Below are 14,936 nucleotides of genomic sequence, written 5' to 3' on the forward strand. Positions count from 1 at the left end.
AGATTGTATATAGAATGTGAAGCAGCAGGAGAAGGTTAGTGAAGGGTACCATAGAGACATGCAACAGAGTAAAGAAGAGGGACACTTAAGCGGCAAGTGCTATCTTACCCAGGCAGGAAGGGAGAAGAGCCATACACTTTGTTATACTTGTCAGCAATCAAGTGAGGAAAACAGAAAGAGTGACCCGTGTTAGCAATCAGTAAAGATGGGCTTCCTGAAGTGTACCACCACCAGAGGCAAGGAGTGAGGGACCAGTGCAGGGAACACATACACCGCCACCCCAAGTGAGACACTTTATGGGAATTTACACGTGCACTCGCAAAATGTTATGCTTAAAATTCCAGGACACACACAGAATGTTCATCTAGAGTACACGGTACGATAATCCCGATACTAAAATCATGCGTTCACATAATGAACAAAGGGTTAATTATATAGGTATAAAGCATAGCCTGCTTTACCAGTATCTGGTACAAAGTATTGTTTAATGCTATGTTTATGTATTGGACAGAAAGGGAGGACTAGTGGTTATTGACACTTTAAATTATTTGTCCTAACCCAAGCTAAAGAGGTTTCTTAAGATGTACTTCTGGATTTTTCAGTTGTTTAGCATTTGTAGTAAAAACATTAAGAAAATGTACAGACATGGTAACACAGAACACAAAACATTAAAAAATTTGTATACATTATGATAAAAAATTACTTTGGTTTTTACCGGTACAGCGTAACTAAATATTACCATGTAACCACATTTCAAGAACAAAATAGAGGTTAAATATTTACCGTATTTGCTCGATTATAAGACAAGGTTTTTTCAGAGCAAATGCTCTCAAAAATACCCCTCGTCTTATAATGGAGGTCGTCTTCTAATCAGACCTCAAATGCGGTCTGACTATGAGACTAAGATCCAGATCCCCCGCAGCGCTGCAGGAGGCCTGGATCCTCCTGTCTGGTAACCTCAGCTTACACCGGCGTCTTTTGCCGGCAGCAGTGGAGGTTGTCTACGTCCATCGCGCATACCTCCCCTGACTGCCAGAGAGGAGAATTCCCTGCAGTAGAGGAGACATTTATTTCTTTAATATATAAAAAGGATTGCTATTTGTCAATAATTAGACATTAATGAGATCCAGGCCATTACAATAAATACTAGGAACATATAGAACGTAACAAACAAACACACAGGAATTATGAATGATAATCAAATAGTTTACCACTGTAACTTAATTTAAACAAAGTAAATGTTAAAGCAGAACTAGTAGAGAATATATAACCTAATCATAACAGGAAAAATGTTTAATGTCATCACTTTCTTGGCATTATCTAGATATCCAACTATACCTGGCTATGTATCGCTTCCCCATGTACTGGAACTGATGAAGGCACACTCTGTGGAGACAGAAAAAGACCACCATCAAAGGGCAGCAGGGATGGGATAATGCTCACATATATGTATAATATATATAATATAAAATACATATATGTATAAATGGCCACTGATGGAAGATCACACTTGTGTTGGTATTTGAGTGAAACCCGTTGAAACTGATCAAGATGTAAAAGCAAGATGTCAAATTCGGTCCTCGATCCATCTTAGAATTGGGCTCTCTATAATCTAACATACATTATGGCGTTAAAACAGTCTTCCTGGGCAGAGCTTCAATAAGAATGCTGTAATCATGGTTTCTCATAAATTGCTGTTAGTAAGAAAACAAATAAATCATTAGGGTAAAACACTTAATATTTCTGCTGGCAGAGCTGGCTTCTGTACTAGATTTCCCCTCCGCACTTATTTATTCTTGGGGTTTGGTTTCAAATGCTAGTATGGGCAAAAATATTATCAATGCAGCAAAAAAGAAATAAATAAATCCCCCCCAAAAACATGCCTATTAGAATATAACAGGACATACTCGCAGATAGTGAAAAAATCCATCAGTTCTGTTGCAGTTGCTTTATTCCAATACGTAAACAAGGCATCTGTAAAAGAGATGCAAGCACACACAAACATCAAGGCAAGAAATTCACCTAGATCATGTCTTACACAATCCAATTCAACATAAGATGATGGAAACTTACATCTGGCACAAAATTATCTTATGGCAAAAATACATTTTCATAGAGTATGCTGGAGTCTCTAGGCTTCTTTGACAAAAGGCTCTACAGTGGAGCAAACATATACAAAAAAACAAAACACACACTAAAAACCTACCGTCAGACATGCTTTTCAAAACATGAAGGAAGCACATGAGGAGGCTTCTGATTTCTCCTTGCTCCAGTTTGTCACAACGCAATAAGGAGTTTCCTAAAGAGCCCCCATGGTGATTCTGGGACGAAACGGGAAACAGGATTTCATTAGCGAACCGGTCAGAGAAGCGAGCATCTATAGGCCTGACATTCCTGGATTATACAGCATATAAGAAGACAATACTTTGTCTGCATTTTGTCTCAGAGGCCATACCTGCAGTAATAATAATTAATATATATATATATATATATATATACACATACACACACTTAATAAAAAACACAGCAAAGTAGTGATGTCGCTAAAAAATGGTAAACAAGGGCATGTAATTTCAGTGGAAACTCCTGCAATGACATTTTTGTCAGCTACATTCTTAAAAAAAAAAAAGCCCAAACATTCCCATTTCAGTTTAGAAGAAAGTCACTGAAGAGAAACTGTTAAAGAAGCAACGCAAACACCACAGCACAACAAACGTGGTCTTCTGGTCGGTTTTGCCACAAGCATCTGGTGAGTGTTATTTGACAATACAACAATTTGTTGTTGAGATCCGTACAAGTAAAACAGCTTGAACCAGGAAGCCGCATAAAACCAACGGGCAGTCTGAAACACTTCATATAGGATTCGGTAGAAGATGATGCACATTTGTGGCAAAACTCGACAAGTTAGGAGGCTGTGGAAAGCAAACGGCAAAGAAAATGTACTTCTTGTGTCTGAGGAGAGATGGCAGCATGAAAAACACTTTCCGACAGCGAAGGTGCTGCCAGGAGGGAGAAATCCACTGTAAAGCGGTTTCTCTTCACAGCTTGTTCTGCTTCCTCTCGGCCAGGGCGCATGGCGTATGCCGAATGCCTCCGGATTAGTCTGTCCTTCTGCACCATGAAGGCATGTTAAAGTCAGGGAGGAAATGTTAGCTGTGGGTCCATGCGTTACAAACAACTTCCAGGTAGATTACATGGAGTTCGCCCTCTTAAGGGGAGAAGCGCCTTGGAGTGGCAGTGCTAGCTTCATACAGAGGCAAGACTAGCCACAAGTAAGAGCGGCGTTGGCCCCACTCAGCCTTCAATGGGAGGTGAAGTGGGCATATTTAATGCCATACCTCAGCCCAAAGATGAAACTGATCCAGGGAAGCTTTACCTAGAGGCTCCATGTCAAACATGGAAGCTTCCCAAATATGATTACAAAGTTTCATCCAACCAAGCCAGCATAAGGTGATTGTACTTTTGCCAACAAGCAAAATTACAGTCTACAGATGGGGCAGATGAGCGAGAGCTCACTTCCAATGATCCTCTCCCATTATTGGGGAGTAAAATATGGCTGATCATGGGGGTTTTCATGTAGCATATCATATTGCATCTTATTTCATTCAAAACGTTCAAACCAGTAGAACATACACAAAAGTCTATGGTCCTACGTATATGCAGCACAGGTTTACGGCAAAAACGTGGCAAACATAATTAACCCGAATAGCATTAACAAGCAATATTTTGTTGGAGAGGTTGTGTTTTTTGCACTGCTCTAAAAAATAGTGATGCTAATAAAGCTATAATTTCTGCACAATTTATTAAAAGCAATGCGCATTATGGATGCTACTTGATAAACATCAGTCTCCAAGACACACCTGTGACATGAAGCCTCTCTTTTCAGTTTATCATGGCTGACAGGGCAACAGAGACTGAACCAATTAATGAGGACACAGCTTAACCTACAAATATGCTAAGAAACTCTTAGTATATGCCTCTACTGCTACCGGCTATAGAATGGGCATCTAGGTCTGTCTATAACATGCAACTTTAAACATTTACGCGAATACAGTTTAGTTACCTTGTCAAGAGAACCACTTTTGTCATTGTTTCTTTCTGGAAGACTGTTTCCGGAATCCGTGCTAATGAGGGAGCCTCTGGAGTCGGCGTTTCTCACACTGTTTATGTTCGGAGTGGATGAGGTATGCGGAGAGGCTTCAGTGAAAACCAAAATAAAATACTTTCATTAGGTTTCCTCCACATACACAAGTGCGATAGCGGCCAAAGCAAAGAGAAAGCTGGCAATGTATTACCACTTATGACGGCCTATGTCAGTGCATCATTGGTCTGGAAACCAACAAAGAAATATGCTGGACCCCAAATATGACATTTCTACCATGTTACAAATGCTCTGGGTAGGACTCTTGAGTAACGCATTTAAGCATCAGATCCGACATGGTTGTCTACATGGATCAGTTCCCAAAAAATATCTCCACAATGATTTGGTAGGTTGTGCCCTAGAGGTTTAGGATGCCCTCTTCGAACTACATGAATCTGTAAGAAATTCTAGTATCAATAGCTACAAGAACCATAACTAAAACACGACCCACATTAATGTGGGCTAGATGCGAACTTCTAAACTTGGAAGGGACTTTTAATTTGCAAAAGAAAAATCGTTACCAGTCACCCACATTCACGCTCTCTCAATTTCCCCCTACCTTCTCCACCAACCTCTTCCGTGTCCCCATATCCTTTTTTACTGCCCACTTCTTGCCTTTTCTCCGCAAAATGTCAGAGCCTTCTCATACAGCGAGAATAATAAAGTCAGATTCTCTGTGAATCCATCTTCATTATTCTGGCCTCTCAGACTACTTCCATAAAAGGGCGGAGCCACAGGGACAGCCCCTCCATGATCCTCCAATGGGGAAGGGGGTGCCTGGAGGCACCACCATTAGAAGTGCCCTGGGAGGCCTGGCTCATGGAGAAGTGCACGAAGAAAGAAGACACAGGGAAAGATGACAAAGAAAGAACACTGAAGAACAAGAAGAAGCAAGAGAAGCGGCGGAGGTGCGGGAAAATAAGACAGGGACACGCTCAGTGGAGTAGGTAGGAATTGAGAGAACTTAAATGAGTGGGAAAAAAACAAAATGTAAATGAAAATTCAAAGCTCTCTGCTTCGTTTGTTTCGTTTGTGGCCCCTCCTCATTTATAGACGTTCATACGAATTAACAAAGTTAGCAAATTTCATTAAAATTCAAATTTGTACAAATCCGAATGCACACGTCTTATATTCACCCATACTTCTTGATTTGTTGCCATTGGCATACCTGTGCCAGAGATAACACCGAAGAGATCTTTATGCAGGCTGTTGTCCAGAGAGTTACCTGGCTTTTGAGGTGTCACCAAGGGATTACCAGATGACACACTTACAGGTGTCTCATCTTTTACATTCTAAATTAGAAACAGAAATTTTTTTAAGAATATAGTTCAGTTATACAAGGCCACAGAAAAGGTGCCACAAAAGGACATGACTCGTGATACTCACATTTTGCACAACAGGGAAAGGTGACGTGTCTTTCACATTAATGCGTTGCACATTTTCAATTAAAAGGCCAAATAACGGAAGGTACAACGTGGCTATCCTCGCTTGCTGGCTCTAGAATACAGAAGACATTCATTCATTTTAAAAGAGTGCCACGAGAGGTCCCCCCACTGTCTTCAACATCTGCAGAAAATCGCTCCACATTAGAACTAACATGCCATAGAATGTACAGGGAAAGGTAGAGAGTATCATGAAACAGAGTCTGAATATACTATACACACTATAAAGTCATGCTTTTGAGCTATTTTGCAGAAGTATCCCACAACTTAAACCAAGCAGATGGCCAAACTCAAAATAAACTCATGGTTACAAAGAAGGGAAAATCTCTTGCATTTGGTTAGATTTAATGCTAACCTCGGTGGGAAACCGAGCTCTAGAATGAACAAAGTAAACAGATCTTCAAAGATCTTCCTTATTTCATATCTTTAGAGTTCTGTTTTACTTTTGTCAGCATCCGAGTTGGCAAAATGTCAAAATGCAGAGCTGATATAGTAAGCAGATGCCAAAGAGGTGAATTTAAATTATTTGCCCAAATATATAAGAGAAAAGCACACAAAATCTGATAAGGGTATTTAAAAACTGCCCTTTTAACTTGTTTCCTAGTCTATACTTTTTTTTTTTTTTTTACAATCTAGCATCCATAGAGTAAACTCACCCTTGAAGAATATCTGTCATCAAAGGAATGCTTGATCATCAAGCTCTTAAGCACAGTTATTGCAATCTGCCGGATGTCTCTGAATTCCTGTAATGCATTCCCTACCTCCCTTAGAAGGAGGCCAACCAAGAAATGGTTCCTACAGAACTCGTCTGTCAGCGTGTAATCAAGCTGTAGGTCTTAAACATAAACTCAAGAATTAAACATCGGAATTAAGAAAGCCACGCTTTTTAATTCTGCAGCATTAACAATAGTTGGATTAAATAAAAGAAACAGCCGCAGACAGGGATATTAAAAACATGGCACTGATGAACACACGTAATACTGGGAACAGGCCCATAATCACACCACACATCACAAAATGCAGAGCTGGCCTTTTCCCAGCTATAGAAAATGGCGGTTAAAGCTTCCAAACAAGAATAATGTGCATACACTAAAGTTAAACCACTTTTCAATAGGTACATGGTTAACACTTAATAGTTCACAATCAGCAGTCAGAAAATGCAAACGCAGTAAACAGCACTCCCTGGACATACCTACGGGGCTTTCTAATGACTCCAGGGTTGGTGAAAGAAAAGCTAGTCGATTGAAACAAATATGAACAAAAAGTGAAGGAATGAACAATAAAGGTATGTTTGCTCTGCGACGACTGCAACGTAAAAGAGTGTATGGGCAAGAAGCCATCTGTAGTATTCAATCACTGCAGAAACTACTCGCCAAACTTATTGGCAAGGAATGGAAACCTTTTTAAGTAAAATGTATTCATATATTATTTGGGGTATTTAGTTGGGCAGACTGTTGTACGTCTGTAAACAATCATGCATGCAATAGTATTTGCTATTACTTTGAAATACTTTAGTGATTAAATCACTGTGGGTTGCAGGACAGTGTAGAACAGAGCTGATGCAGTACCCATTTCAGCCAGTAGATGGTATTGCAGCACTCCTATCAACACATACAATAAGCTGTAGATGTGCGAAGGATAAGTGGAAATCTGCTGAATGTTTTGCCTAGAGTTACGAAGAATACCTGTACAGGGCAGCTGCTGTTTCTCTTACAATACTATACTGCACAGTTTACATACACACACTTATATTGGTGATTAATATACATATATACAGCAAAGATATGTATAAATTAATCTTTATCACAAAGTTATGCTGATTATGGACATGCATAAGCCTTGGGATAGTCTAAATGTTTTAAGATTATATTGATCACACATATTGGATGGAAAGCCTAATTTAACTGCACTTTTTACCTTGATATCTTTGGATTCTGCCTTTTCCAAAAGGCATAGGCAGGTTCAGCGGGATGTAATGTTCGTGATTACAGACAACTCGCAGAAACTCAAACTTGTACTCGAAAAGAGTCTAAAAACCAAAGAAGGAATGGAACATAAAGATACTGAACAATGATGTTAAAGCCAAACACTGATTCACAGTAATCTAGAAACAGAAAACCATCCTAGATAAAAATATCTATATATAGAGTATAGAGATTCTTTTCTCCTCCATCTTTTCAAGAAGAGCCTACAGCACACGAGTTCCATCCCTCTGTTTCTATCATGTTGTTGATTAGTGCTATATTTATGTATATGTATGTAGGTTTTTTTTATAACAAAAAACCCATTTTGTCGTAAAGACACTTAGATATTCAGTAAAAAGAAACATCTAACTTGTATGGTTTTCACTTTGCGATGCAAAGCGGCAAAAGAGGTGCAGTAACCATAGCAACCTCCGTTCATGTTGACTGTGTGCACTTTCGACATAGCGATGTCTTGTTAAACAAAACGTGCATGAACACTAGGCGACTCACTAATAGTTGGTTGTCCCTAACATGTTAAATACAGGAATAGAGGGTGCAGCAGCCTTTAACATGGTGATACGTTAACCTCTACTGAAAAGCAAAGACATGTTCATCTTAAACCCCTTATCTCTAATGAACTATAGTACACTGAGATTACTATGAAATCTGCCAGGGTATTAAAATGACCATAAACTACATGGGTGTATACACGAAACATAAGCTCTTACGGAGGGTGCTACTTTGGAAGTATTATTTACTGACGATTCATGAAACTATGTTCTATACATTGCAAAGAATTAAAGTGACAGCATTGCATGCAACAATGTTTATGGCGATACAGGATTACCAAGAACAAAAACCGACTCACCTTGGGATCTCCGGGGGCAAAAAAACTCATGTAATTATTGATTTGCTTAAAAACAAAGCCTCTGTCCATGAATGTAAAGCACCTCTGTAAAACAAGGACCACCACAGTCAGCTGGGGATATGGATGCCACATACAAGCCTTTATTTACTTGGTCTTCAAAGACACAGCAAACTCACACAGCATTAACCTAACCCAATTCTTATTCATTAAGTATCAAGACCACTTGACAATATATGCTGCGTCAGGCAGCCCTGGAATACATGTCACTATGAATGTCATCACTAAGCAACACATGGACTTACCCATGGAAGTATATGGCTATTTTACCGCAAACGTGTTATTCCCAATTTAGAAGAAAAGGCCCCAAAACCTCTTTGACTACATGTGATATATGGCAACCCAGTTAGAAAAGCGCTGTTCCTGTTGTGAGCATTAGAATGACCGGTCAATAAACAATCCTGTAACCACGTCTTACTGTGCCTCGTTAATACATTTTTAGGCAATGCCTGCCATGTGAAACAAAATCAGGCACTGATAAGCTTAAAGTCTGTGTTGCCAATAGGGTGACACACATGTTCTATTTTTCCAGGACACATACAGTTCACATGTGGCATGTAAAGTGTTGCCCCCTGCAGTATGAGGGATGTACAACCAATTTCCTCCTCAGAGTTTATTTATCCCACGTACGGAGGACATAATTAAGCATAACACCCGTTACCGTCTAGTAACACGCGAAATCACACGTGGGGGTGCTGAGCTTTTCTTACCTTAATGAAGAAAGCCAGGCTGTGATTTGCATTCCTGGACGCATCCGGGTTCTCCTTATATTTCTGGGTGATGTGAGGAACGATCAAATTGACTAACGTTTCTACCGTGTGATGGTACGACGCTTCAAATCTTTGGTTCCGCGCCAGCTGCAAGCAAACAAAAAAACCCAAAACAGGCGATGTTAGGATTATTTATCACTTTTCTGTGAGGCATTTTCTTTGTTAAGATGACTAAATGTAGCCTGGATGTCTTGTGCTTATTTAAATAAATGTCCTTCAGTAAACAATAGGGAATCAATAACACGAGTCCAGGGGGTTTCACGTTACATAATCTGGATTCAAACTTCATGAGCACCAAAACAACAACAAAATAAAGCAAACCATGACAAAACCCCTTTTCTGAAGCCACTACCAATAGGTGGACTCACCGCCAGTTTGGCGCAATTGTCTTCAGTGTTTCTGAATGAGAAATCAGCATACCAGGGAATACATTTTTAGTACTGTTGCTCTATGCGACACAGAAGCCATTTACGGCGAAAACTCATTTACAAAGAACGATATCATGAAGGGAAGTCTCTTGAAGTGAAACGGGAGTTAAAACTAGGGGAGTAGATGATGTAATTAAATCCAATTATAGAAACGGAACTTTGTGCGCAAGGTAGTGTTTTGTGGCAACGTAAACCATCTCATTTTCAGATTAATTGTTGCACACTATTTTAAATATACCTAGCACCAAAAGCGCGGAAAAGCAGATATGTGGTTGTCTAATTAACCTTCTCGTGACAGATACAGGAGAGAAGGTTATTTGGGGATTTGGAAAACGTACATCGCTATTCCAAGCAAAATTTCTTCCCCTTTCATGGTTTCTCAGCCCCATCACTACATAAATATTTTTAAACACCAGTCCTTGACTAGCCCTGAACTCGAGTCTGCTTAGCTTTGATCAATAATAATAATATGAACTATAACAGACCCAAAGATAATGGCAATTCTGTATAAAGAAGATACACCGAGGTATAGGCAAATGAAGGAACATCTGTTTGTTGCAGTGCTTTACACACTGTTCCAATGTCACCAACACGTAAAGGACATTACTTATGTCAAGATGGATGAGATAAACAATAGAACCTAAACATTGAAAATGTTGCTTGTCTTGCAAAGCAGCATTTGCTGGCAATGGGCAGACAGTGCTCCATAGATCAATTTCTTAATTTCAACACAAGGAAATCCCTTTCTGAGTGTACATGCCATGGAGAAACAATGACCTGCAGCTTACAGTCATGTCAATGTGGCTCATAAAAAGTGTTAAATCTCTCATATCCTATTGTTAAGTTAACACTAATCAGTATTGACTTTAGGCAGTGAAATGAAAGAGCAGGTTCTTAAATGCAGAGAGTTATTTCTGCAGTACAAGGGATTTCTTTCCGCAGTGATCCCCAAAGAATCTATCATGAATGGAGACAACTGACCCCATCTTTATTTATGTCAAATCCATCTTTAAAAACACTTGTGGGAAAAAAAAAGAAAAAAAAAAAAAAAAAAAAAAAGACACCATGAACATAAATGCCAAGATTAAGAATAATTCATAATCATGTTACAGATCTCAAAATACCTACTTTTACTTTTGAACTCTCGACAAGATGTTGAGCCATGGACTTTATCAAGACTTCAAAGAAAAACCAAGAATACTGTGAATAAAAAAATTTAATAAATAAGGTTAGCAAACATAAGCGTGTAATAATAAGCTCGCCCACAAAACATTTTGCAATCTAAAATAATAGAATCCATGTGCTGAGTGTATTTTTCCCCAAACATGGAAAACCATAATTGTTGTCTGCTTGGCTGTATTTCAAATATAAAATGCATTCAATTACTTTACTGATGTTTTCTCCATTTTCTTAATAAGTCTTGTTTTCCAGCATGCACCTCAAACAAATTTTATGCACAATACCTTGAGAAGTTTGTTGCAGGTTAAGAAGTCAGCTGATGGTTTGAGGATGGTGGTCATGGTTTTAGCCAGTTCCTCATGGATGGTCTTGTTCGTTCTAGATTCAGAACTAATGTACGGCTCAGCCTTGTAGACATACTACAAGTATGATGTAAAGAGAAATACAAGGTAACATTACATCACTACAGACCAGGTTTACCTTTGTAAAAGGATCAAGACTAAAGAAAAAAAAAAACAGTTTTGCATCTTTGAACTGTGCCTATTACATAAAAAGCAGAAAAAGGGCAATGAGGCCCTCTCCCTGGATAGATCTTGACTCGCTCTTATGGTTACCTCTTAATTGCCAACAAATAAACTGACGGCGAGTCCCTGTAGAGTTAAAACATAACTGTGACATACCTTAACATAAGATCTCAGGTAGCTCTCCAAACCTTCTTCGTGGCACTGGGACACAACATGAATAATGACCCTACAATAAAAATATACAGAACTGTAACAGGCCAGACTGTTTCTTGTGACGACTTCCTTGCTTATAGACAGTAACACATCTGCATAATATAAACTTTTTTTTGTGCATTTTATATAAACCAGATGTGATTATTTTTATTGTGTGTGTCGGCCGGGGGGGGGGGTTGGAGAGGGTCAAGTTAATTAATGTTTACAATATATTTCGCCATTAATCATTATGTTACCTCGTTACATTCACTGCAACCTCTTCTTGAGTTGCCCGAGTGAGAACGCGGCACATGTGGTTCAGGATTGTGGGCAGGAAAGCTATCATCACATGTCCTTCCATTGCATGTAGACTCTACAAGTAAAAATAACACATCAATAATTCATTGCTTCATGATCTAGTGATACCGTTTAAAGGCTGATAGAATTACTTAAACTATTTAAGTATGATACACACAACCCATTCACTTGCAACAACGCTTACACCCTGCAAAAGGTTTTAATTTTATATATAAGAAACACAATATTTCATTTTTTTATGACACTGCTATATGGAAGTGGACAGAGGGCTATTCTCTAGCTGGATAAATTCTAACATTTATTACATTTAATTCAATGGAGACTAGTGAAAACGAAACATTTCACCGTAAAATCTATATCAAATGTATGGGTTAAGATAACAGTGTATATAAAAATCTAATCGCGGTGTTTATTCTATATATATATATTCATTGATGGAAGTGAAATAACACCTTAAATGTGATTAAACTAACCACGGGGCATTAGTTGCTTGTCATGAGATAATTGTGGCCGGAAGAGTTATGGTGCAAGGCTATGGATAATCAATAAAGTGTATTCACACATACCTTTAAATATTTCACAAGTTCGCTACCCAAGGCCTGAGCTCCAGACTCTGTTTTCTGACAATACTGGAAAAAGTTGTGCAAGTGCTGATCCTACAAAATCAAAGGAAAAAAGGAAAGGAAAGCGTTATCTAGCATTTCTCCGTGATCGAATCTTGTGCCCTTTCCAGCAGGCGGCAACCTGACAAGAAAGCAATTTCCATACTATCGCATGCGCTACAGTAAGACAGAATAATAGGACACACGGAGAGCCTTGGCTTGTAATTAAACAGCTATACTATTCTTACCTGTACATAAACTGTGGAAACCAAGTGAGTAGCAACTTTAAGCAACGGTTTGCTGCCATCAACCCACTTGATTTCTGGACCAGAATGCTAGGAAAGAGAGAGGGAGTTGGCATATTAATAACGCTCCATATTATATACATATAAATATACATACCGTATATAGCAACAATTAATGTATGCAGTAATGTTCGGGTGATTCAATTTTGAACTGCTTATTTAGAGTATTTTTGTGTTGGCAACCATTCTGCAGAACATGGAGCCTGGAGGAGGCAGTGCTACACGATCTACTGTCGCACACTGGTGTCAGGGCCAAATGTGACAATCCTGACAATTTGCCCTTTAACTCAGCGTTACTATACCAAAAAATGAACTCCTAATTAATTAAAGTGTGAAGGGGGTAGCAAGCGTGTCATGAAGCCTGGCTTTTGATTTCCTCTGAGTAGGGAGGGTTAATGTGGGGCAGAATATTAATACCTTGCCCATTCCGAGCTCCTGGTAGTTGAGGTATCCGGCTGGAAGGTTAGCAGACACAGGAATATTCTGTTCATTCGTCACCACACGTCCGTCCTTCAGCAAAGGCAACCAGGCATATCCAACTAAATTAAAATGCACATTGAATGTATGTTAGAACACATAGGGGCCCGTCTGTCTGCAGAGAGCTCTCACAACACAGGTGTAACGCAGCTTAAAACACTGACCACTATTTACACAACACACAATAAGACCTCTACACGAAGGTGGACGCAAAGCTAGTCTCTAGCTTTGAAACACAGAATTTAATAACTACTCGGTCCATCTTTTCATACCGTATAAATCTCAGATGTCATTTGGTTGTCTATTTTTATATTCAGTATAGCCTTATGTCAGTCTCATTCATGTTTAAATTCCCTCACTGTGTTATAGCAATAGACCCCATACATAAAAAAACATTTACATGCCGGATACATTTTTCTGTGTTCAAGAGATGAAAATGTATTACTTTTTATATCTCAAAATCTACTAGTACAGTTTATGAAGACTTTGTTTGTTTATTAAATAAAAAAAATTATCTCTAGAAGGAGACCCCAACGCCTATAACGACCATAAAGAGCCACCTGCTAGCAGCAGTGAGTTCTGATCTCACCAGTAGCCAACACCAGCACTCATGGAAGCTCACAATTATTTACACTATCCATTCCTCAAGGCATGCCCTCTTGCAAGTCACTTCCGCTGAAATCCCACCAGAGCCAATTGGTTATCATTAATGACAGCCTTTGTTTATATCCCTGGAATGTATCACCAGTAGCAAAAGTGCCATAATCCAACTAAACCTGTCTTACAGCGACAAAAAGGTTACTTTCACAGGATGCAGAACCACCAAATCCCTCGCTCTGTCACATCAATAAGTGCAAGAAACATCAGAGGGTAACCGATTCCCAAAGAGCCACCCCTGGTCCCCGACACAGGATCCTCTGCACCCTACATCACAATATGCGCTTTACGTCGTAAGGTTTAGCACCGTATGAAAGATTTTGATACAAGAGTGCAAATTCCAAATAGTGACTGCTTTCTAATGGCAAAGCGGGTGAGTAAACTGCTCAGAGCCAAATAAGCTCCTACTTGCGCTAAAAATATAAGTTTGAAAATGCAGTAGCGTTTGGCATCAGCCTACTCTGTCCCGCAGGCCAGATATCATTAGAAATTCCCAGAAAGAAGGGAGAACCGTGTAATGCAAATACAGAGGCTGGGTGTCATTAAATGAATTTCACAGAATGCTGCAGAGCAGATTCAGGCGCTCGACAAATACTGAACGGAAGCTGCTTCTTCTTAACCCAAAAGTATTTTTAGCACTTAAAATATTCAGCAGCCAACTCAGTTCAGGCTGGTCCACTGAGACACGGCCTATATTTTCCAACGGAAAGTACAGTTTATGACACGAGCTGGAACAGTTATTTCACAGAAGACATATGTATGTATATGTGCAAGCAAAACACAATTCTAACTTTTTATATAATTATATAAAAATATACCCGATTATAAGGCTTACAGAGTCATCCTATGGAACCTAGAAGCCACTCAAAAGAGCAACACATTTAACCATCACATGAAACAGGACAAACACACATATCGATTGAGGGGATTGGGAAATCTTTGTTAGGCCACTACATGGTGTTCCACTGCACCAGTCATTCAACGCAAGCAAAAGCCCGTTCAGTAGAAGTGT

General features: G+C 39.2%; 1 protein-coding gene across 2 annotated transcripts in view; it reads right to left on the reverse strand.

The window, feature by feature from the left end:
• The window catches only part of LOC149299911 (dedicator of cytokinesis protein 9-like), an 88,315-nt gene that overhangs the window by 18,209 nt on the left and 55,170 nt on the right, over positions 1–14,936 (reverse strand). Inside the window, exons 21-38 of one of the 2 annotated variants that reach the window (XM_089485891.1) lie at positions 13,208–13,329; positions 12,734–12,820; positions 12,450–12,539; positions 11,823–11,938; positions 11,530–11,599; positions 11,134–11,268; positions 10,799–10,870; positions 9,183–9,329; positions 8,416–8,499; positions 7,501–7,612; positions 6,776–6,817; positions 6,240–6,418; positions 5,515–5,638; positions 5,310–5,423; positions 4,064–4,197; positions 2,207–2,321; positions 1,908–1,974; positions 1,339–1,386 (exon numbers count right to left, since the gene is read on the reverse strand). In XM_089485891.1, the coding sequence (XP_089342017.1) occupies positions 1,339–1,386; positions 1,908–1,974; positions 2,207–2,321; positions 4,064–4,197; positions 5,310–5,423; positions 5,515–5,638; positions 6,240–6,418; positions 6,776–6,817; positions 7,501–7,612; positions 8,416–8,499; positions 9,183–9,329; positions 10,799–10,870; positions 11,134–11,268; positions 11,530–11,599; positions 11,823–11,938; positions 12,450–12,539; positions 12,734–12,820; positions 13,208–13,329 (1,858 nt within the window). Of the gene's footprint in view, positions 1–1,338; positions 1,387–1,907; positions 1,975–2,206; positions 2,322–4,063; positions 4,198–5,309; positions 5,434–5,509; positions 5,639–6,239; positions 6,419–6,775; positions 6,818–7,500; positions 7,613–8,415; positions 8,500–9,182; positions 9,330–10,798; positions 10,871–11,133; positions 11,269–11,529; positions 11,600–11,822; positions 11,939–12,449; positions 12,540–12,733; positions 12,821–13,207; positions 13,330–14,936 lie in introns of both variants that reach the window. The other variant, XM_089485890.1, reaches the window with a different exon arrangement.

The sequence above is a fragment of the Sceloporus occidentalis genome, unplaced genomic scaffold, assembly GCF_023333645.1.
Source record: "Sceloporus occidentalis isolate IW3139 unplaced genomic scaffold, rSceOcc1.0.p SCAF_27, whole genome shotgun sequence".
Classification (NCBI taxonomy): domain Eukaryota; kingdom Metazoa; phylum Chordata; class Lepidosauria; order Squamata; family Phrynosomatidae; genus Sceloporus; species Sceloporus occidentalis.